The sequence below is a fragment of the Mytilus californianus genome, unplaced genomic scaffold (genome assembly GCF_021869535.1).
Source record: "Mytilus californianus isolate M0D057914Y unplaced genomic scaffold, xbMytCali1.0.p SCAF_3, whole genome shotgun sequence".
NCBI lineage: Eukaryota > Metazoa > Mollusca > Bivalvia > Mytilida > Mytilidae > Mytilus > Mytilus californianus.
In genome coordinates this window covers 108,312,272-108,335,845 of record NW_026262679.1, presented here as the reverse complement: position 1 = coordinate 108,335,845, position 23,574 = coordinate 108,312,272, and the positions used below count along the sequence as shown (strand labels likewise).

The window sequence follows — 23,574 nt, the reverse complement described above, 5'->3', positions numbered from 1 at the left end:
GGCCCGCTCAAGTCATGCTTCAGTGATTCCCTCTATAATCAACCAATTTTTTTCCACAAAAGGAGAGGCCCGGGCACCCTGCCCCCCCCCCCCCCCCCTAAATCTGCCTCTGACTATATTTGGTATATGGGTTCAATAATTTGCAATGTCTACTTGTCCCTCAGACAGGGCCATCTGACCTCAACCTCATTTCATGGATCAGTGATCAAGGTTTAAGTTACGTGATAAGGTCCGTTTCTCAGATACGAAAAGCAGTAGGTCAACTATATATGGTGTATTTTTCATTTTCATACATTTAGTTCATTGGTCAATGTTAAGGTTTTGTGTTTTGGTCTGTTTTTCTGTTTATTGAGTACTATAAACATTTATAGGTCAACTGTATTTGGTGTATGGAATGGTTGTAAAGTGTACATGTTTTTCGTGTCAGTATCATTTGACCATGAACTCATTCTCATGGTCCATTAGTCAATGTCAAGTTTTTATGTTTTGGTCCGGTTTTTTTTAGGTATTATAAGCAATAGGTCAACTATGTTTGGTGTATGAAATGATTGTAAGGTGTACATGTCGGTCTTGCGGGTATCATCTGACCTTGACCTCATATACATGGTTCATTGGTCAATGTTAAGTTTATATGTTTTGGTCTGTTTTTTAAGGTATTATAAGCAATAGGTCAACTATGTTTGGTGTATGAAATGATTGTTAGGTGTACATGTCGGTCTTGCGGGTATCATATGACCTTGATCTCATATACATGATTCATTGGTCAATGTTAAGTTTTTGTGTTTTGGTCTGATTTTTTAGGTACTATAAGCAATAGGTCAACTATGTTTGGTGTATGTAATGATTGTAAGGTGTACATGTCGGTCTTGTGGGTATCATCTGACTTTGACCTCATTTTCATGGTTCGTTTGTCATTGTCAATTTTTTGTGTTTTGGTCTTTTTTCCCCAATTACCGTCAGTAATAGGTCATCTATATTTGGTGTATGGAATAGCTGTAAGATGTACATGTTTAAACATGATTATAATCAATCTGGACTGTAAAATCACACGACCTTTAGGTAACTGCCTTTACAGTGCATTCGCGCTTTGATTTTGTAATCAATTGATCAGTTTGGTTAGATGTTTCAAACTGCACAGTCGAGTAACAGATTAAGGATTTTATATGAATCTTATTTCGCTCTGTTATACATTAAATTGCATTCAGTAGATCCATTTGTTTATAAATAGCTAGAGATTGCAATGTACATTGTTTTCAACAGAAATTCAAAGATCCTGTTTTCAACTATCTTATGAGTGTGTTGAAGGTAGCTACAGATATTACTCAGGTTACAGTAACATTGATAGGACTACGTGATCTGTGTGTGATTTATGGACCAGAAATGTTTGGTCCACATATGGACTATCTTACACAAAAAAAACAGAATGAACAAAGTACAACTATTCAACAACAGATAGTTGCATTGATTGATCAAATTGAAGGAAGAAGGTAAGCTTAAGCTAGAAAATAAATATGACCAAATTTTGTATACAAGTAGTCAAAGGATCGGGTGTAATAAGAGCATTATTTGAATTTATTATTTTAAATTCCATTTATGTCTCTTTTAAAGTTAAGTGATTTCAAAATTAGGAACGTTAGATTTAGATAAATGATGCATAGTAAATGAAGTTATGACATCACAGAAAAGGCAATTTGTGAAAATAGTTTAGGAAATTTACGCTGAGTTAAATTTTTGTGTTTCTTTTGCTGCCGAGAACAAAGCAAAAATTAAACACACAAGAAAAAAACCCAGATATACAGTTGTTTACCTTTACACCTTTCATGTAAATATTTTTGTGGTACTTGCACATGCATATGCCTGTTAATCATACTCCCATGTATAATTTACAACTTCAGTTTGGAAACAGTAGCCCAAGATGTGAAAGAAACTCAGGAGGATGTGGAACAATTAGACGAAAGAGTGACCGGCACAGAGGTGGCTGTAGTAGGACTGACCACTCGAATAGATGAACATGATGAAAACATTGAGGAATTAGGGGAGGGGCTAGATACTGTCACTCAGAGGGTAGACTTTGCTGAGAAAGATATTGAGGAGATGAAAATTAAAGTGGAAGAAGTTGACATGAAGGTATTTATATGTATATTGAAATTAGGTTTAAAACTAATATTTTGATATTTTAGAAAGAACATAAATATTTTGAAAAAAAACCTATGTAAGATTTGTTATAGCAATATTATGGGAAGACAAAAATACTGAACCAGTTCCTTCATAACTTTTACAAATATCTTTTAAAAATTTAGATGTTTATAGCAGTTGATTAATTTCATCATTTCAGACAATGACCAATGCACCTCGATGGTCAAGAGATTTAACAAAGATAATGAATCCACAAACAGAACATGATTGGAGATTACTGGCCCAACGTCTTGGTTACAGTAACGATGACATCAGAGCGTGGGCATCACAACATGATCCTTGTATGGCTGTTCTCAGTGAATGGTATGTTACACACAAAACAAGGGAGGCAAACTATGCTGTATTAACAGCTTTACAGGAAATGAACCGAATGGATGGTGCTGCTATTGTGGAAAATGCTATGAAGGCAGTCGGTAAGGGAAATTACTCATACTAAGTAACGTGATAGATGGTGCTGCCTTTGTAGAAAATGTTATAAAGGCAGGAGAAAAGTGGAATCATTTTTATTTTATATTTAGAGCAAATAGGAATAATGGTAGAAAATACTACACAAGAAATGTGTAATATAAAGAGTAATTATGTTATGATAGCTTTCAGTTAGTTTAATAGCAAAGATTTTTAAACATGTCATAACATGATAGATGATGGCTTTTAAACACTTAAAATGTTTAAATGTCTTTCATCTGTTATTTTTCTTTGAAATATTGTTAAAGTTGTCCTGCCTTTTTCTATGCTTATACTTAAGTTATAAACATTTTACCTTCAACATTATTCTAACTTTATACAAAGTGATTGCAGATTAAAGATGTATTGAAGCCTCATTTTTAGCTCACCTGGCCTAAAAGGCAAAGTGAGCTTTTCTCATCATTTTGCATCCGTTGTCAATTGTCGTCATCGTTAACTTTTACAAGAATTTTCTCCTCTGAAACTACTGGCCCAAATTTAACCAAACTTAACCAAAAATCATCTCTGGGGTATTTAGTTTAAAAAATGTGTCCGATGACCCCGCATGCCAACCAAGATGGCTGACATGGCTAAAAATAGAACATAGTGGTAAAATGCAAGTTTTGTCTATTATTTTAAAAACTGTTATAAATAGAGAAAATCTGACAGGGGCAAAAAAGTTCAGAATGATGAGCTCTACCAAATGTCCATATAGACGACTTCTTATAGGGGTTATTTCCCTTAAATGATAATTTACCATTTTTGTTCATATTTACCTATTACCTTGAAAACTATAATAGATAGAGAGAAACTTTAATTGCAAAAATGATCAGCATGACAAGTTCTACAAATAAGTCTGCATGGTCGAAATCATCAGTCGATTTCTCATTAGAGTTTTAGCCCTTTGATGACGATTTTTACTTTTTTTTCTTTTTTGCCTTCAATCTTAAGAATTATAATAGATAGATAAAAACTTAAATAAGCAAAAATGATTAGCAAGACAAGATCTATAATTAAGACGAATGGAGGGATTTTTTTTACCCTCTTTTGTGTTTTGAGCAAAAACTAAAGAAGAAAAAGGGACACTAAACAGACTAAATGATCAGCAATACAAGATCAACAAAACAGATTATTGTCATGAATTCTGTTCTCGTCTACAATGTTGGAGAGTGTCCTTTGTTGAATATGCACATAGACCAAGGTGAGCGACACAGGCTCTTTAGAGCCTCTAGTTTGGATTAATTTTAATTACTATTTCTCTGGTTCCCCATTTGTGAATCATATAAATAAGAAGATGTGGTATGAGTGCCAATGAGACAACTATCCATCCAAGTCACAATGTGTAAAAAGTAAACAATTATAGGTCAAAGTAAGGCCTTCAACACAGAGCCTTGGCTCACACCGAACAGCAAGCTATAAAGGGTCCCAAAATGACTAGTGTGAAACAATTCAAACAGGAAAACCAACAGTCTAATCTATATAAAAAACTAGAAAAGAGAAACACTTATCAACCACACCAACAAACGACAACCACTGAACAACAGGCTCCTCGATTAACTCGATCAAAAAGACATATAGACAAAAACAGGTAAATATACACTGAACGAATAAGTTTGATCTATGACACAATATAAATAAAAAAGATATAACAATGTCGAAAAGACAACTTTAACCTAGGACAAAATTGTGTTAAATAAAGTATCATACACAGGTAAATATAAATATAATAATTTTGTTATTAGGAGCACAGACACAATTTTTACAAAATAAATTTGTTGTTCACAGTACGAGTACAGAAGTGAAAATTTATCGTCATACTAAATACTTATCAAAGGTAGTACATATTAAAAAATAGTGAGACGAGATATAACACAAAATAAGTAAACATTGAATAACAGAAATGCATTACAAATTGTGTCAACAGGTCAAATTAACACGAAAGTATGATTTGAGAGTACTTGAAGTTACTGAAAAGTAATTAAAAGCCAAAAACAATTAATAATAAAGAATCATGCATCAGAGACTAAAATCAATAAAATTACATCCCAGGCAGGGATTTAGTGTTTTAACGTCATGGACAGTCAAAGAAGACATGACTTGTGCAATGCCAAAATAAAAGTAACGACAGGCAGTAGGATAGTTAGGATTTAACCTTATAATAAATATGTATGATGTTATATATAGATAAAACAATTTCTAAATAGAAAATAAACGTGGATGTGTACATATACATCCCAAAAAACCATTCGAAAAGAATACAAATTTAGTTATGTTTTAATTTTAAACTTGATAATTTCAGTCCATTTTTTCATTGAATACTAAAAGAGGGTACCATGTTTGATTCAACTATACCTCAAACAGTTTCCCTCCAAACAATACTCTGTTAAAAATCAACATTTTTTTGTTCAGCTGATGTTGTAGAAGATGAAGAAGTAGATTACGCCTCCCCTCCTGCTGTGTTCCTTAGTTACCAGTGGGGTCATCAGGATGAGGTCAAACTAATCCGTAACCACCTACAAATGGCAGGATATGAATGTTGGATGGACATTGGTCAGATGGGAGGAGGAGATAAATTATTTGAGAAAATTGACAATGGTATCAGAGGAGCAAAAGTCATCATTTGTTGTGTGTCAGAAAAATATGCACAGTCTCCAAATTGTAATAGAGAGGTAATTACAGGACAAGTGTTAATTCATATTTTCATACAATTATTTGATTATTTTTTTAAAAAAACAACAAAACAACTCAATAGAGCTCGGGGCTGTTCCTGAAATAAAAGCATGGGGTGTACAGAAGTCACTTTTTAGACCACAACCACCAATGATATAATTTTAGCTCACCTGGCCTTAAAGGCCAAGTGAGCTTTTCTCATCACTTGGCGTCTGTTGTCCGTCGTCGATGTCGTCTGTTGTCGTCATCGTCTGTCGTTGTTAACTTTTACAAAAATCTTCTCCTCTGAAACTACTGGACCAAATTTAACCAAATTTGGCCACAATCATCATTAGGGTATCTAGTTTAAAAAAGATGTCCCATGTCCTATTCTCATCTACAATGTTGGAGAGTGTCCTTTGTTTGATATGCACATACACCAAGGTGAGCAACACTCAGGCTCTTTAGAGCCTCTAGTTTGGACTTATAATTGTTATAAAATTCTACAGAAATTGCAACCATCTACAATTAATCAATTTTAGTGCCTCCCAATCGCGGACCACAAAAACATTTTGAACAGCCCTCAGTTTGAAATACTGTACAAATTTCAAAAGTAGTTAAAAAACTTTGAATGGATAATATCCGATGTGCAAGTAAATTACAACTAAAATGTTAATATTTGCTGTTATCTTTCTGTTTAATAGAATCTCATTTATGCACATCTTTTTTTAAGTATAAGCATTTCTCGGTGAATCTTACAGTTTTTGTCAAATAATGAATCTTGAATATCAGAAACAAAACTCCACAATAAAATTAGATAATTTTAATGTGGTAGTGCTAAATGAAGTAAAATCATATATAATTTTGGAAAACAAGTTATCTCTCCTTGTTTCAAATAACCTAATGCTTTAAAAATCAGTAATTATTTACTTTATCAAGTTTACAATTTGTTGGTTGAAAAATACTTTTAAATAATCTCATTTCATTCATGTCTTTTAGTTAAGGGCATACGATACAGTAGCAGGGGCAGATAATAACGTTTTCAAAACTTTTCGTGTTGTTTTCGCGACGTTGTTAATCAGTACGTTGTAATTTCGCGATGTTTCTTATAAGAACGATTACATTTGGGGATGTCGCTTTAGATGTCACATTTGCGAAAATCCAATGACGTCATAATCCCGATTGCGCGAATTTGAAAAAAGTACCTGCAATGAAAATCGGCCAAATCACGAGAATTGTTATATTTATTCATTAATAAGGAAGTCAACAATATTAACTTCGAATGGGAAAAAAATCAAATCCACATTCTTAATTTTGTATGTCTGTTATTTCATATAGGAAATGAATTAGAGATATGAAAAACATAAGACGTCGATGAGAGAGAAACCCAACTACACAAAAAAAAACATAAGTAATTTATATAGTAACTTCACCATTTGGCTAACTCTAAATCGTAATGAGAATTGTACGGATAAATTTAACAGAGACTATCAACAAAATGACAAAAAAACGTAATAAATAATGACAGCGCATCTTACTGTTCCTGACTTTGAAAAGGTACATTAAAGAGTTTAACGGCATTTTTAGAAATTAACCCGTGGAATATATAAGTGTATGAAGAAGAATTGTCAGTTAAAATGACTCAGTTATAAGCCCCGTATTATAGACCAAAAACAAAAACGCACCCGTTGATGTGCTAAGCATATCCTCTATGTACATATTGAGAGAGGAAAATCGGCACACAGGAATTAGGTATTTGACAGACCAGAGTTGCAACTCATTGATGTTAAGTTACTGATCAATTACGAAGTCTTTTTGTAAAGTAGTTTCTCAGATAAGAAACAAAATATTTGTTTGACCGGACAAACAATGTGGTTGCACTCACTCCTAGATTGAAGGTATAATACAGACAAGTAATTCAATGATTATATGTACCGTAATAAAAAAAAAGTACCCTGAAAACAAGCTTAGGTAACTAATCTATTGATACAGAATCATTCAATTTCATGCTCTAATATTGACTGCTGTATGAAATGTTATACTACACTGTAATTGACTAAGCTGACCCGATTTAATGTGGGTATGATTTTGTGTTCATGTAATGCCTATAGAGTAGGTCGTTAGTTTTCTTGTTTGAATTATTTCACATTTTCATGTCGGGGCTTTTTAAAGCTGACTATACGGTGTGGCATTTTCTTTTTCTTTTTTTATTTTGTTTTGAAGGCCGTAGGGTTACCTTTAATAGCGTTTATCTTCGTCATTTGAACTATGGTTGATAGTTGTCTCTTTTGCAATCATACCAAATGTTCTTATTTTTATATCATCCCCTTACTTTATAATTGTTGCACATTTTGTCATGTCGGGGCCTTTTGAATAATTAAAACTATGTTCAAGCTGTGTTGTCTACATGAATTGTATGACTAATGTCGGACAGAGATGCAAATTAATTTTTTTATTATATATATCTGTTTTGTTTCCGAACATTTCTTTTTAAAAAGTAATTTACTAGAATACTTTTTCTATCCAAGTTTCGTAACAATTCATAAAGGTTTGGCAAATATGATGCTATTTTACGAGGAGCCAGCTTTATTAATTTTTATGATTAATATCATTAGTTTAAAAAAAAAAACACCTTGGCTTTACCACTGAAATTGACAACGTAGTATAGTGAACGGTGGGAAAGATTTCACAACGTTGTTGCGGATAAAACTTATTCCAACATAGTTTGGTGCCGTTTGCCAATAAAAATTAAGGTTTATTGCTTTTGTTCAAAAAACAAGCACATGGACCCCCAGTTTTTTCTTTTGCAATCGATCAAGTCCTGTTTCAAGAACGCTCCTCCAAAATTTAAAAAAAAAATCAACGATAGAATTTTTTCTGCACTTCTGTGTAGATGCAAAAATATTTTCAACTTCTTTATTTCACTTGTATTAAAAGAATTTCGGATATAATTATTTATGTCAACCATTAACTTGTTACAACATGCTGATGCCATGGATCAAGAGAACATTGTACGAAACACCCGGATAAATTATGACTGTTCTTTCAAAAGTATTGGTACTTTCCTTAAAAGTCCTTATTTATGAAATTTCAGGGTTTTTCCTTCAAATATGCAAATTTCGAACCAAATTATCTCAAAAAGTAAGTCATGAAGGTATATTTTTCTTTGCATATTTCAAAAGTACACATCGAAATTGGGGTCCCGGTAAAATGAGAAACGGAACAGAAACGAAACAGAGCGAAACGAAACGAAACATTGCGAAACGAAACGAAACACAGCGAAATGAAACGAAACATGACGAAACGAAACGAAACACAACGAAACAAAACAAAATCTGTATTTTTAGGAACGACCTATAGAAAATCTTCCTGACGAGATATGTGCATAGCTGAAGACACCGAATATTCCATTCAACTTTGAAAAAATTACTCTCATTTACATTGGTATCTTCGTGCAATATTTGCAATTAATCAACTTGTTTTTGTTAAATGTGAGGCTTAGGTGCGTCAGCTATGCTACAGAGCCTGTTCTAATATTAAGGCTTCTTGTCACGTGCAACAATGAGGGAACATTGAAATTAGAATAGCTGTTACTACGTACTGTGGATCGTCTGAATATCAGCCTCAAACAAAATTGCCCATTCTTATCTTTGTGACTAGGATTTTTATGTACCGCCTATGGTAGTGGGGCATAATGTTTTCTGGTCTGTGCTGCAGTCCGTCAGTCCAATACTAGGTTTATTCTGTTTGTTAAGGTAGATTAAATTACAATGGAGTTGTGTTCATGTCAACTTGAAACTATGCACATGTTCATTATGACATGTTCTTTTTGAAATGTATGCCAAATTAGGAATTTGAACCATAATTTGCGATTCAATAAAGATGAAAATTTGATATTTTAAGCGAGTCATACTGTCCTATGGATATTTAACATATGACATGAGTAAAATCTCTTTGTTCTAACTGTGCTATAATCTTGATAATGCACAGCAAAGGTGTGCATTTACTACCTCAGATATACTGCACAGCTCAAAAGTACTCTTACCTATAGGGGCGGACCCTCGATTTTGAAAGGAGTGTAATTCCATATAAAATTTTAAAAATATCACAGAGTGTACATATAGCGAATATAAAAAAAGAAGATGTGATATGATTGCCAATGAGGCAACTTTCCACAAATGACCAAATGACATAGTAATTAACAACTATAGGTCACCGTACGGCCTTCACCAATAAGCAAAGCTCATATCGCATAGTCAGCTATAAAAGGCCCCGAAATGACGTACAAATGTAAAACAATTCAAACGAGAAAACTAACGGCCTAATTTTTATACAAAAAATGAACGAAAAACAAATATGTAACACTTCAACAATTGACAACCACTGAATTACAGGCTCTTGTAGACTTGGGACAGGCACATTCATACAGAATGTGGCGGGGTTAAACATGTTATCGGGATCCCAACTTCCCCCAAACCGGGGACAGTGGTGTCACAGTACAACATAAGAACGAACTATAAAAATCAGTTGAAAAAGGCTTAACTCATCAGATGGATACAAATAACATACATCTAACAAAAACACACAGAGTGGACGTGGCCGGGTATACTTGTAAAAAAATCATGCATCTAAGACTAAATTATTAATCAGTACACATCCAACATCCAATGGATTTAGTGTAAAGACGTCATTAACAGTCAGAGGAAAAACACGACCTTGTGCAATGCCAAGAGATAGGTATCGACAGATTGTAGATCCATGAATGTTTATATGAATATAACAATAATATTTAGTTTGCTTTTAATTTACTGACAACAAAATCAATATTGATACCAATAAAACAATTTTCAATGATCTAATTACAGTGTTGAATTGGTAACCTTTTAGAATAAGTTTATTTCAAGGATCGACAAGTTTACCAGGATCGTTTCTAAATTTCCGGGCACGGTAAACAACATTTCCATAAAGATTAGGATGTGCTATCCCATTTGAACTTCATAATCTTTATATCTATGGAAGAATTTAGTAAAAGTTTTAAGTAATCTGTGGTAACGAAATTCCTGGCTTAATAATTTACCAGTAATACGTTCGTTAAAATCAAAAACGTCACAACAGACACGGGCATAGCGAACGAGTTGTGAAATTCAAACACGATAAGATGGTGCCAATGGAACATCACCATCCAAAAAGGGATAAATAACAATCAGGAACGAAAAATCGTCCCTTTTGTCGTAAATTTCGGCAGTATATTTAGAAAATTCTTGATTTTTTAACAAAAAAATATCATCAAGATAAAGGTAAGTGTTGTTGAATTTATCAATTAAATGCAATTTTGACGGGTCTTTACTTAGTGTGGTCATAAACTATGATTCATAACAGTACAAAAACAAGTCTGTAATTAAAGGGGCGCAATTAGTGCCCATTGGAATACCTACAACCTGTCGATAAATTTGTTGCCAAATCGTACATAAATATTATCAAGGGGAAATTAACAGCTTCAATCATCTCATCACACCTCCAGTAAGTATATCTAGCATATTTACCTTTCTCATTAGAGAATAAGGCTTTAAATGAATTGCAGCAAATATATTTGCATTCAGATTTACCAAACGACCATTTAATTAAATAAGAAAACTTTTGTTTGATAAGATTGTGTGGAGGTGTAGTGTAAAGAGTAGAAAATTCGCATTCAGATTTTCCAAACGACCATTTTATTAAATAGGAAAACGTTTGTGTGGAGGTGTAGTGTAAAGAGTAGAAAAGTCAAAACTGTCAACAGAATCCAAAGGACCATCAAAAACATCTAATTTATTTAAAACATCAAATTTTTTTTCACTCCAAAATAGACGATTTTATGCTAAAACATGATATGTTTTCCACTCAAAGGGTGGGACATAAAATATTTTATAATATTTTGTATACAATGTACATCTGAAATCAGTGTTTCCCAGTCAAACCAGATAATAATTATTTTTTTTGTAATTTCTGCCGAAAAAGAAATGTATTTTAAAATATCCAAATAAATAAAATCTGATTTGGATTAGTTTCATGCTCAATGGAATTAATTACGACTATTTAGATATGTATGCCTTTTAAGTTTTGGGATCGAATTTAATGAGGAACATATTTAAGTTTGTATCAAAACAGGTTGGGGATAAGCTACAGATCAATCAGATTTTGCTTAGAAGCGACATGTCTTTAAAATTGATACAGTGGAGGGGGGGGGAAGTCAAAGATTGAAAAGTGTAACATTATTTTCTGTTTACATATTAATATTTTTAATTTAGGTACATCTCCACATGGGAAGGTCGACTATTCATATGTATTATATATTGATAGAAACAAGTGCCTGTGTACATCTCTCTTTGGTTCATCTTCTTAGAATTATTGAGGGAAAGAAAGACAATTAATCTATACACAATAACCAGTTTAGTTATGATTTTTCATGCACCTATTTAAAAGTACACTCAACGGAACTAAAACTGTATGAAATGTAGGTTACACGTCAATAAGACAGCAACCAAATGACAAGAACAAACTAAGGCCATCTAGAAGGCAACATATAGTATAATTTCAACAATAGATAGGTGTCTACACAAAATATCCATTTCAAATTCGTCACTATAACTTATATACAAATTGTGAATAAATTTAACAGAAATGATAAAAAATAAAAAGCTACCATTAAATCGCAATTCTCAAAATAATGTACCGGTAACAATTTTTTAGGAAGAAAACCTAAATATGAAAAAAGTTAATAATTTAATATTTACCCAATTTTAACTACATAAAAGCGTATTTCCCCCTTTCTTTATCCTACAAGAAACTTTCCTAGGAGCCGTGGATTGCGGAATATCGTCCGCATATATTTCCAAAATGTTCACATAGATTGATGGTGTCATGTGTTAAAACAGTTATTGGCCAATCAAATCGGTATATATTTAATCTGCTCGTTCGGGTCAGTTAGGGTCACCCGAGCCGTGCAGATTAAATGATATATTATACCGACTTGCTTGATCAATAACTATAACATATTCCAGTTTGTATTCGTTTCATCTTTATTTTTTAAGTTTCAAAGATTTTGTATTATGGCAGTCCATGACCATGATGACATTCTTCTTTCATTTTGTTGCAAATCAGGCAAGACATAATCTCGTTACAAGTTCAACTCATATCAACCTTTTAAACAACTTGCAACAGGTACCATCGACTTCAACTGTATGGAGATGCCGTATGTACTTCGTAGCTTATCTTTTGAAAATGTGGTAGATACAATGCCTAGTAACATGCGTCTGTCAAGATAAATGGCGAATAACAAAACACAATATTCGGTACCGTAAGTTTAAAAAAGAAAGTAGAACATAACGAGTCGAACATACAATATTGTATGAATAAAAGGAGAAAAGTTTGCTCCAGTACCCACTTTAGATCACAAGGTCACGATCAAAATTGCCTCGGGTCACCAGGTCACTTTTAAGCAAACTATTCAGTTCTAAACTGATTTGATTCTCGGTTTAAACATTTTAAAGGTCACATGTACTTTCAAAAGAGACGTCAGGTCGCAACGTGGTCAATCCCCCCTTTGACGTCCCAGGTCGGACTTGACAATGTTGTAGCCACATATAGGGTGAATTCATCCAACTTGAACATTTGGATCCTACTACCTAAAGTTATTTATGGCAAAGTGTCCATACCATTTACATATTTTGGCTATGGTTATTTCACTTGGGATACGTACATGTAAGTGTTTCATTCATGAATCAAATACCTTTCTTGGCACAAACTCATAAATTGATTTGATTCTCGGTTTAAACATTTTAAAGGTCACATGTACTTTCAAAAGAGACGTCAGGTCGCAACGTGGTCAATCCCCCCTTTGACGTCCCAGGTCGGACTTGACAATGTTGTAGCCACATATAGGGTGAATTCATTCAACTTGAACATTTGGATCCTACTACCTAAAGTTATGTATGGCAAAGTGTCCATACCATTTACATATTTTGGCTATGGTTATTTCACTTGGGATACGTACATGTAAGTGTTTCATTCATGAATCAAATACCTTTCTTGGCACAAACTCATAAACAATAAATGATAAAAATCTATTTCAGATTATTGCATATACAATGATATTAACAGACGTGATCGAATGAAAAGTTATACATACTAATATATCATAATATTATTAATGATAACAATGTGTGGGACTATAAAGCATAGAAAAATACAAAGCACAATAGAACTGGTATGTAATGCGTTCTTTCTAGTGCGGCAACCAGTGTAGTTAATCCCAGTGTGTAATGTGTGTTCGAATAAACCGTTAATCACACGTTCTCTTTGGATTAAATGAGATCTTTTGTATACAAAAAAAGCCAGATCCAGAGTTTAAGGAAAGGGGAGGCATAATTGTCCAAAAAGATAAACATACCATGCACCAATGTTGTTTTTTTGACGATTTTTTAGGCAAACGATTAGATGATTTCAATCAAAAGGGCACTCTAAACCCACATTGATCTCCGGCTATGTCAGGAAGATTTTCTATAGGTCGTTCCTCAAAATACAGATTTTGTTTCGTTTCGTTTCTCAATTTACATGTTTTGTTTCGTTTCGTCGTGTTTCGTTTCGTCGTGTTTTGTTTCGTTTCGCTGTGTTTCGTTTCATTTCGTTTCGCTGTGTTTCGTTTCGTTTCGTTTCGTTTCGCTCTGTTTTGTTTCTGTTCCGTTTCTCACTTTACCGGGACCCTCGAAATTGACCTTCTACCAAAATTTCAAGAAAAAATCAACAAGGGATCTCTACTGTATCGTATGCCCTTAAGTTAGAATTAATGAATGTTATAAGAATTTACTCACAGATTTTTCCTGCAGAAGCTGATGATATAGAATTATTATTATTTAATGGTGGTTGAACTATTTATGTCCATTTTAATTAACTTACTTCCATGTTAATAGTTTTTGATTGATAGGTATTTTTTTCATATAGTTATTTTTCTCCCTGCTGAAATTAAATTACTGGTAAACTTTTTGGTCATTGTGAAATTAAATTTTGTTTTTTTGGGTATTTTTGTGTACATAGCTTCGATCCCCTTACTCCCACCCCACTCAAAATCATTGTTACAGCATCTAATCATAATTTATAAAGTATTAATTACTTTCAGGTAAATTTATCTGTAAGCTTAGGTAAACCAATGATACCACTGTTAATGGAGAAAATGGGTTGGCCACCTAAAGGATCTATGGGACCTATCTTCAGCGAGTATCTTTTTGTAAGGTTTTTCCAGAGAGCTGGAGAAGAGACAGATGATAACAGAATTTGGCCTGTTGCCAAGTTCCAGGAAATGCTGATGCAGCTGAATTGTTATGGTATTCTGCCTGATGAAACATTGCTTGATGATAGTATGTATTTTTTCTTGCAAAAACTGCACAATGAAATAAAAGTTTGCTCACTTTTCCGAAGAAATTGTAAAATAAAAATGCAATGTAAAGACAAATTACAAAATTAAATTCCATCAAACTACTTTTAGACTTATTTTGGCATTGCTTATTTGTTCGGTTTGTTTTTTTTTTTTTGTGATTTTATGTTTATTTTTGGAGAATAAAAGTTTGTGATTTTAATCATCCATAAACTCACACTAGAATATGTTCTCCTTAAAATATGATACTTGTAGAATCCGACAGTATTAAGGTAACATTTCAATCTGATTTATGGAAATGTCTTTTTTTGTATGTAGTAATGTGACTTTTGTGTAACAGCAGATTTGTGTTGTATAAAAATGGAGAAATCCAAAGATTTGGAAAATTAAGACTACCCCATTCCTTTGTTTAGTGAAAGAAAAAAATAACAAAATGGCCAGGCATTTTTGGTATACCTGTTAATTCAATCTCATTCACTATCATCGAGATGTCCGCACAAAATTCATTTTATTCATTATATATTAAACCCTGTTATCAAGTAAGTATAGGTAATAACACAAAATTGAAGTATTCTACAATGAAATTTATTTTTCTCTGAACATTTGGTTCCCCCCTAAATAAATGAATGGACAGTTTTAAAATGGCTTTTCTTGAACAAATGGGTAATTTTGCTTTAATATTAACACAGAGTTAGTGTCTTTAATGAAATTGACTAAAAATGGGGGGTTGGGGTGTAAAACATTGGATAATGGGTCATTAGGTCTTTTAAATTCTTTTTTATTGAGTCCTTTTGGAATATGCAGCTATTAAAAAAATTGGAATTGTCTAAAATGCCATTTATATTGCCCATTAGGTTTCTATAGCAACCAGTAATAGTCTGTCAATTTTTCAAGAGGCCTGAACATTTAAATAAGGTCTTAGAAGGGGGGTTGGAGGGTCGGGGTCTCATCCCAAATTCCATAGAAAATAAATGTCAGATCCAGAATTCCTGTGAAAATAATGTGTCTGTTCCCACATCATGTTAAATCCTGAATTCTCGGATGCCTGATGAAATAACTGTCTATTCCATAATTCCAGCAAATTATATGGCTCAATTTCGAAATTCCCTCAAATGGTCCTTCCGCCTCACTACTTGATTTGTCTTAAATTCAGTTATTTTGTATTAACAGTGTACAAGAAATGGTGGATACCAGTACAGGAAGTTATAGTGATAGACAAGAATAAGAAGAAACAAAGTCAGAGCCAAGCCAAGCAGAAAGAAATCAAAGACGAGGTAATATCGCAATCATTTTCATATGTAATTTTACCATTGGATTTTATCCTTTGAAATTTTTGTCTGTAGATTAAAATGATTAAATAACTGTATAGTTAGTTATACTGATGTTTGACCTTTCTAGACTTTTATACACATACATCAAGCTTGCTTTGGCTCAAGGATTACAAGAGTCGGCTTTTCAGTTGTTTGGAATTTATTAAGCTATAAAGAAGAAATATTTTTAAGATTTTTTATGTAATCTGTATTATTTCTGTTTTGGGAACCCTTCTGGAGCATCTCAGTTCACCCCAAGTTTTTTTTATGTGGGTTTCATGTTGGAAAAGTAGCTATGTTATTACTCCAGAAATAATTATACACATTCTGATGAGTCTGTTTCAAAACTCATAAACTGCTTAAAAAGGATAGGAAAGACGGAAATACTATGTTGTTGATTCAATTAAGCTGACCAACTTTTGTAGTTTTGGAGAAAGTGATAAATTTGAAAAGATCTTGTTTTATATGTTTATTATCTACTAACTTATATAAAATTACTGAAAAAATACAATTTGTTTAGCACATAAAATCTGCCATTTCCAAATAGAATGCATGAACAAAATCCATGTTTTACAAACAATTATGAAATAAAGTACTTTGGAAATGATTTTTGGGCCTGAAACCTTTAGTGCAAATAATGGATCGATAGTGTCACATTCAGAGCCATAGATTAAAAAAGACAGACAAAACATTAGGCAAAAAAAAAAAAGAAAAAAAAAAGAAGCAATACTTCATTTCTTTCCAAAAGACAGTTTTTGTCATCACACTCATGCATGAGCACTTGATTATACTGTAAGTACTAGACGTCACATTTTGACTCTTGCACATGCATGCATACAGTGCTTGTTGACCAGAACTAGTTTAATATTATTTAGCTCACCTGGCCCAAAGGGCTGAGTGAGCTTTTCTCATCTCTTGGCGTCCGTCGTCCTTCGTTAACTTTTACAAAAATCTTCTCCTCTGAAACTACTTTGCCAAAGTTAACCAAACTTGGTCACAATCATCATTGGGGTATCGATGACCCAGTCCGCCAACCAAGATGGCTGCTATGGCTAAAAATAGAACTCAGGGGTAAAATGTAGATTTTGGCTTATATCTCTGAAACCAAAGTATTTAGAGTAAAATTGTTCATCAGGTCAAGATCTATCTGCCATGACATTTTGAGACAAATCAGACAACCCTTTCTTGGGTTGCTGCCCCTGAATTGGTAATTTTAAGGAAATTTTGCAGTTTTTATAGGACCGCAAAAAAATTTTGCAGTCGTATATTGGTATGACGTTGGCGTCATCGGCCGCGGCGGCGGCGTCGTCGTCGATGTCTGAAGACACATGGGTTTTTGCACTTTAACTTTAGTTTAAGTGAATGGATCTCTATGAAATTTTACCATAAGGTTCAATACCACAAAAGGAAGGTTGGGATTGATTTTGGGGGTTATTGTTCCAACAGTTAAGGAATTAGGGGCCAAAAATAAGCATTTTTGTAACTTCCAGACATAACTTGTGTGTTAGTGTATGGATCTCTCTGACATTGTACCACAAGGTTCCATATCACAAAGGGAATGCTGGGATTGATTTTGGGGGTAATTGCCTCAAAATTTTGGGAATTAGGGGCCAAAAAAGGGGCAAAAAACAAGCATTTTTCTAGTTTCATGACAATAACTTGTGTGTAAGTGGATGGATCTTTCTGAAATTGTACTACAAGGTTCCATATCACAAAGGAAAAGCTGGAATTGAGTTTGGGGGTAATTGCCCAAAGTGTTTAGGAACTTGGGGCCAAAAAGGGGCCAAAAAAAAGCATTTTTCTAGTTTCCAGACAATAACTTGTGTTCAAGTGTATGGATCTCTCTGAAATTGTACTGCAAGGTTCCATACCACATAGAGAAGGCTGGGATTGATTTTGGGGGTAATTGCCTCAAAATTTTAGGAATTAGGGGCCAAAAAGGGGCAAAAAACAAGCATTTTTCTAGTTTCAGGACAATAACTTGTGTGTAAGTGGATGGATCTTTCTGAAATTGTACTACAAGGTTCCATATCACAAAGGGAAAACTGGGTTTGAGTTTGGGGGTAATTGCCCAAAATGTTTAGGAATTTGGGGCCAAAAAGGGGCCAAAATTAAGCATTTTTCTAGTTTCCAGACAATAACTTGTGTTCAAGTGTATGGATCTCTCTGAAATTGTACTGCAAGGTACCATACCACAAAGGGAAGGCTGGGATTGATTTTGGGGGTAATTGCCTCAAAATTTTAGGAATTAGGGGCCAAAAAGGGGCAAAAAACAAGCATTTTTCTAGTTTCGGGACAATAACTTGTGTGTAAGTGTATGGATCTTTCTGAAATTGTACTACAAGGTTCCATATCACAAAGGGAAAACTGGGTTTGAGTTTGGGGGTAATTGCCCTAAACGTTTAGGAATTTGGGGCCAAAAAACAAGCATTTTTCTAGTTTCCAGACAATAACTTGTGTTCAAGTGTATGGATCTCTCTGAAATTGTACTGCAAGGTACCATACCACAAAGGGAAGGCTGGGATTGAGTTTTGGGGTGATGAATCATAAGGGGGTTCAAAAAATTAGGCGGGGGGATTTTTTTTTCCTTTTTTTTTCTTTAAAATTTTCCATTTTAAATTGGTTATTTCTGATTTATATATAAAAGCAAATAATAATGATATGGTTTGAATAGGTAAATTAAAAAATTTTAAGTTCTTAGACCACATTCATTCTGTGTGAGAAACCTATGCTGTGTCAAATATTTAATCACAATCCAAATTCAGTGCTGTATCAAGCTTGAATGTTGTGTCCATACTTGCCCCAACTGTTCAGGGTTCGACCTCTGCGGTCGTATCAAGCTGCTCCCAGCAGAGCATTTTATTGGTTATTATCTTGAATATTATTATAGATAGAGATAAACTGTAAACAGCAATAATGTACAGCAAAGTAAGATCTACAAATAAGTCAACATGACCAAAATGGTCAATTGACCCCTTAAGGAGTTATTGCCCTTTATAGTCAATTTTTAACAATTTTTTGTAAATTTTTGTAATCTTTTACAAAAGTCTTCTCCTCTGAAACTACTGGGCCAAATTTCACCAAATTTGGCCACAATCTTAATTGGGTATCTTGTTTATAAAATGTGTCCGATGATCCCGCCTACCAACCAACATGGCTGACATGGCTAAAAATAGAACATAGGGGTAAAATTTAACCAAACTTGGCCACAATAATCATTAGAATATATATAGTTTAAAAAATGTGTCTGATGACCCCGCCTACCAACCAACATGGCCGACATAGTTAAAAATAGAACATAGTGGTAAAATAGTTTTGTCTATTATTTTTTGAACTTTTATAAATATCGAAAATCTGAAAGGAGTAAAAATGTTCAGAATAATGAGCTCTACCAATTGTCTATATGCCTCAAAACTGTTACACAAATTTTTATAGGAGTTATTGCCCATAAATGACAAATTTTACCATTTTTTTCATTTTTTTCCTATTATCATGGAAACTATGATATTTAGAGAAAAACATTTATTTTCCGTTATGCCTTATATGATTTAAATTATAATAGATAAATAAACACTTTAAATCACATAAAATGATCAGCAAGGCAACATCTATTAAAAAGTCAAATTTTGCCTATATAGTTAGTAGACTGTCACTCTTCATAGGAGTGATTGCCCTCAAAAGAGGATTTTTTTTACCCTCTTTTGTGTTTTGAGCAAAAACTAAAGAAGATAGAGAGAAACTATACAGACTAAAAGATCAACAAAACAGAGGTTTTTGTCATGAAGTCTATTCTCCTCTACAATGTTGGAGAGTGTCCTTTGTTTGATATGCACATAGACCAAGGTGAGCGACACAGGCTCTTTATAGCCTCTAGTTATTTATTTTAATAACATTCACAAATATTTATTTGTTGAATTTGAAGTTTTTTTCTTCATAATTTTAGGACAAGAAGTCACCAGATATCTTTATATCCTACCAATGGGGTAAACAGAAACAGATTATGGCCTTTTACCAAAGATTGACGGGGATGGGTCTGAGTTGTTGGATGGACATCTACCAAATGGGTGGTGGAGACTCATTGAATGAGAAAATAGATTCTGGTGTACGTGGGTGTAAGGTAGTACTTACCTGTATCACACAAAAGTATTCACTCTCAGCTAACTGTCGTAGGGAAGTGAGTTTGGCTGATGCTTTGAAGAAACCAATTATACCATTGCTATTAGAGAAAATGGATTGGCCACCTTCTGGACCAATGAGTATGGTCTTTACCCAATTATTGTTTATTAACTTTTATCGTGATGAAGAAGTACAAATGACATGGACTGGACCAAAATTGGATGAATTAATGGAGAAAATAGGAGAACATATGCCAATGATTACGCAAAGTGAGCATACAAATGAAGAAAAACAAAGCACTAAGGAAGAAGATAATGATGAAAAATCTGGAAATACAAAACCAGAGTTGAAACCTGCACATCAGAGTATGTCTCCAAAATTGAATGAATTAATGGAGAAAATAGATCATATGCCAATGATTACGCAAAGTGAGGATACAAATAAAGAAAAACAAAGCATTAAGGAAGAGGATAATGATGAAAAATCTGGAAATACAGAACCAGAGTCGAAACCTGCACATCAGAGTATGTCTCTAAGACCTGTCAGCTCCAGAAATACCAGAGGGGCTGGTGGTCCACAATCAACAGAGAACAAACCATCTCCTGTAAGACAACCTAAGCCTGCCGCTGCCACCAACACAATTGCTGAATCTCCACCAGAGCCAGTGTATCAAAATAAAAATGAACAGAACACTGCTCCAAAAAAGGAAAAAGAACAAAAGAAGTCCAAATCTTGTACAGTTTTGTAAATTTTTTAGGAGCAGCTTTAAATGATACAGTTTTTAACCTGCTGCATTTGTTTGCACCTGTCCTAAGTCAGGAACCTGATGTTCAGTGGTTGTCGTTTGTTGATGTGGTTCATAAGTGTTTCTCGTTTCTCGTTTTTTATATAGATTAGACCATTGGTTTTCCTGTTTGAATGGTTTTACACTAGTCATTTTTGGGGCCCGTTATAGCTTGCTGTTCAGTGTGAGCCAAGGCTCCGTGTTGTTGGAGGCCGTACTTTGACCTATAATGGTTTACTTTTACAAATTGTGACTTGGATGGAGAGTTGTCTCATTGGCACTCATACCACATCTTCTTATATCTGTCACCAAGGGCCAGTGCACGTCGAGTTTAAGGGGGACTATCGAACATGCACAACCCAAGGGACAGGAGGTCAGTCTTTCACAAGACTTGAGCGATGGCAGGCAAAACTATAAAGCAAGCAGCAAGTTTAACAGTTTTATATAATAACAGATCTAAATGATGATAATGATGCCAAAACAATTTACAAATAAATAAAGTCCAAATGTTCCAAATAACAAAGTCACTAATTTCACTAATCCATTCACAGTTTGAGTTTAAGTCCAAAATGTTCGAAATATTCCAAGTTAATGTTGTCCGGCTTGAACGATTACAGTTGTGTTGAGCTGTCTTTTGAGTACTGGTTTCTCCTGAGTAGCTGAGCCTGGTTGGCTTTTGAAGCACTCCTATCTGGATAACACCGACGAGACTACACTGACGAATAACTGTTTGACTCCGATATTTAAGGCGAATGCTGAAAACTACTCATAAAATGACAGGCATTGATAATTTTGATAATTGAGATAATTTGAGTATTAATACTATTGTTCAAAAATGTCCAAAGGTGAAATATGAATAATGTCAATTACAGAGATACAAGTTAATTACATTTATGATACTAATTAAAACCTAATATTGCTCATATTAATTAATGACCATTGACAAGATACCAAAATGTTGCTCAGAGCAATTATTAACAAGCGACATGTTTCACAAAATTTACCTGAGTAATTAAATCAAAATTTGTCATGCAATTATTTCATAATTTCATATTTTCTAAAATAATATATTTTTCTCAATAAAATTCACTTTAAAAACTTTTACATAAAAGAACACCTATGACAAATTCCCCCCTTCTCCAATATGTTTGTCCCCAAACATGAGAAAATATACATATGTACAAAAAAAAAACATTCAAAATAAAAGAATATATATACAATAATAGTGAAGAATAAACTGTTTTGTAGAATGATATACACAAGAAAATGTATATATAAAGATAGCATATTTTGCAAGACAAGATGAAAAAATGCAATTTGAGACAAAATTGGTAGATAAAGAAAATTGCCAGATAAGATATGAAAAGCCAAAATAATGAAAATCAAAAATAAGACAAAACATATGCAAAGAAGAATTCAAGACTGAAAAATACATAAAAATGAAGAAAATGTTTTATGCTGTATGCTCCTTGTATAAAGTGGTCAGCCCTATACAAGTGCAGGGTGTGGAGTTGAATGACCAGTCCAACTCCAAATGGTTTTAATCATTGATTGTCAATATACTTTTAAAAAATGTAACATAAAAAACAACAACAAAAAACATACTAGCTAGTATTACAATAAAAATACAAGACATACACTCTATTTACAATACCGGTATCTATCTTTTAACAATCACTATATTCTATAATTCATTATTTGCCAATCTATGTGGCTATACTCTATAATATTCTAAATACCAATCTATGTGGCTTTATTCCAAAATCTATTCTTTGGCCATTTTTGTGGCTTTATAAAAATAGTAGCTACAATTCATTATTTTCATTCTATAAAACACTATCATATTTCACAAATGTACATGTACTATTCACAAATTTATGTTCTCCGCATACTTATTTCTATCTTGTATTGTGTTTCTAATACATTTATAAAGTTATTTATTGATGCATTTGACAGACTATCAAACGTATCCCACTCTGGTGCAATGACTGGATTTCTGTATCCTGATAAATATTCCTTTGTGCCATCTATGTTGTATCGAATTTCATGTATTTTTCCATCGGAGGCTATTTGAAAACTGCAGTTGCGTTGATTTTCCTTTCCTAATCTTTTCTCCATAGTAAATTGAATGTCTTGTTGTAAAAGGGCTTGTTTGAAATGTTCCTTATGATCTATCAAAACTTGTCGTGCAGTATTTGGTACTGAAGTCATTGATTTGTATTTTGTAGTATTTCCAGATTTAATTAAAAAGTATGGTCGGTTGTTAACAATTCTTACGGCTAATAATTGTTGATGTTCTTTTGCTTGATCTTGTTCATTGATGGTTTCAGTTTGTGTGCTTATATCAGCTGTGACTTTACTTGAAATATATTGTACACTATTAACAGCTGGATCCGGTTTTGTGAAAAATTTATGTTTATTCTGCTGTAATGGGCGTTTTCTTTTCTTACCACTCATTGTTCGTTGCGCATGAAATTCTCGTATTAATTTTGCTGGGACCTTGCACGGAAAATACCATTCTGTGTTTCTTAATTTATCGGTAAACTTAAGTTTATAATATAATGTACCGTTACCTCTGACTGACGATAAAACTTGTTGAATCTCCTCTTCTTTGAAAGCTTTGCACTTATTGTTCTTACAATCCTGACAAGATGGCTTGTTGTCTT

The 23,574-nt window shown here is 33.4% G+C and overlaps 1 protein-coding gene across 1 annotated transcript; it reads left to right on the top strand.

Moving 5' to 3' along the window:
- Positions 1–1,290: 1,290 nt before the first annotated feature.
- Positions 1,291–21,206, top strand: LOC127733712 (uncharacterized). The gene is made up of 7 exons (XM_052243026.1): positions 1,291–1,487; positions 1,896–2,127; positions 2,336–2,609; positions 5,050–5,309; positions 14,444–14,681; positions 15,869–15,972; positions 19,952–21,206. The coding sequence occupies exons 1-7, from the start codon at positions 1,291–1,293 to the stop codon at positions 20,870–20,872; spliced, it is 2,226 nt and encodes a 741-aa protein (XP_052098986.1). The 3' UTR covers positions 20,873–21,206.
- Positions 21,207–23,574: the final 2,368 nt, after the last annotated feature.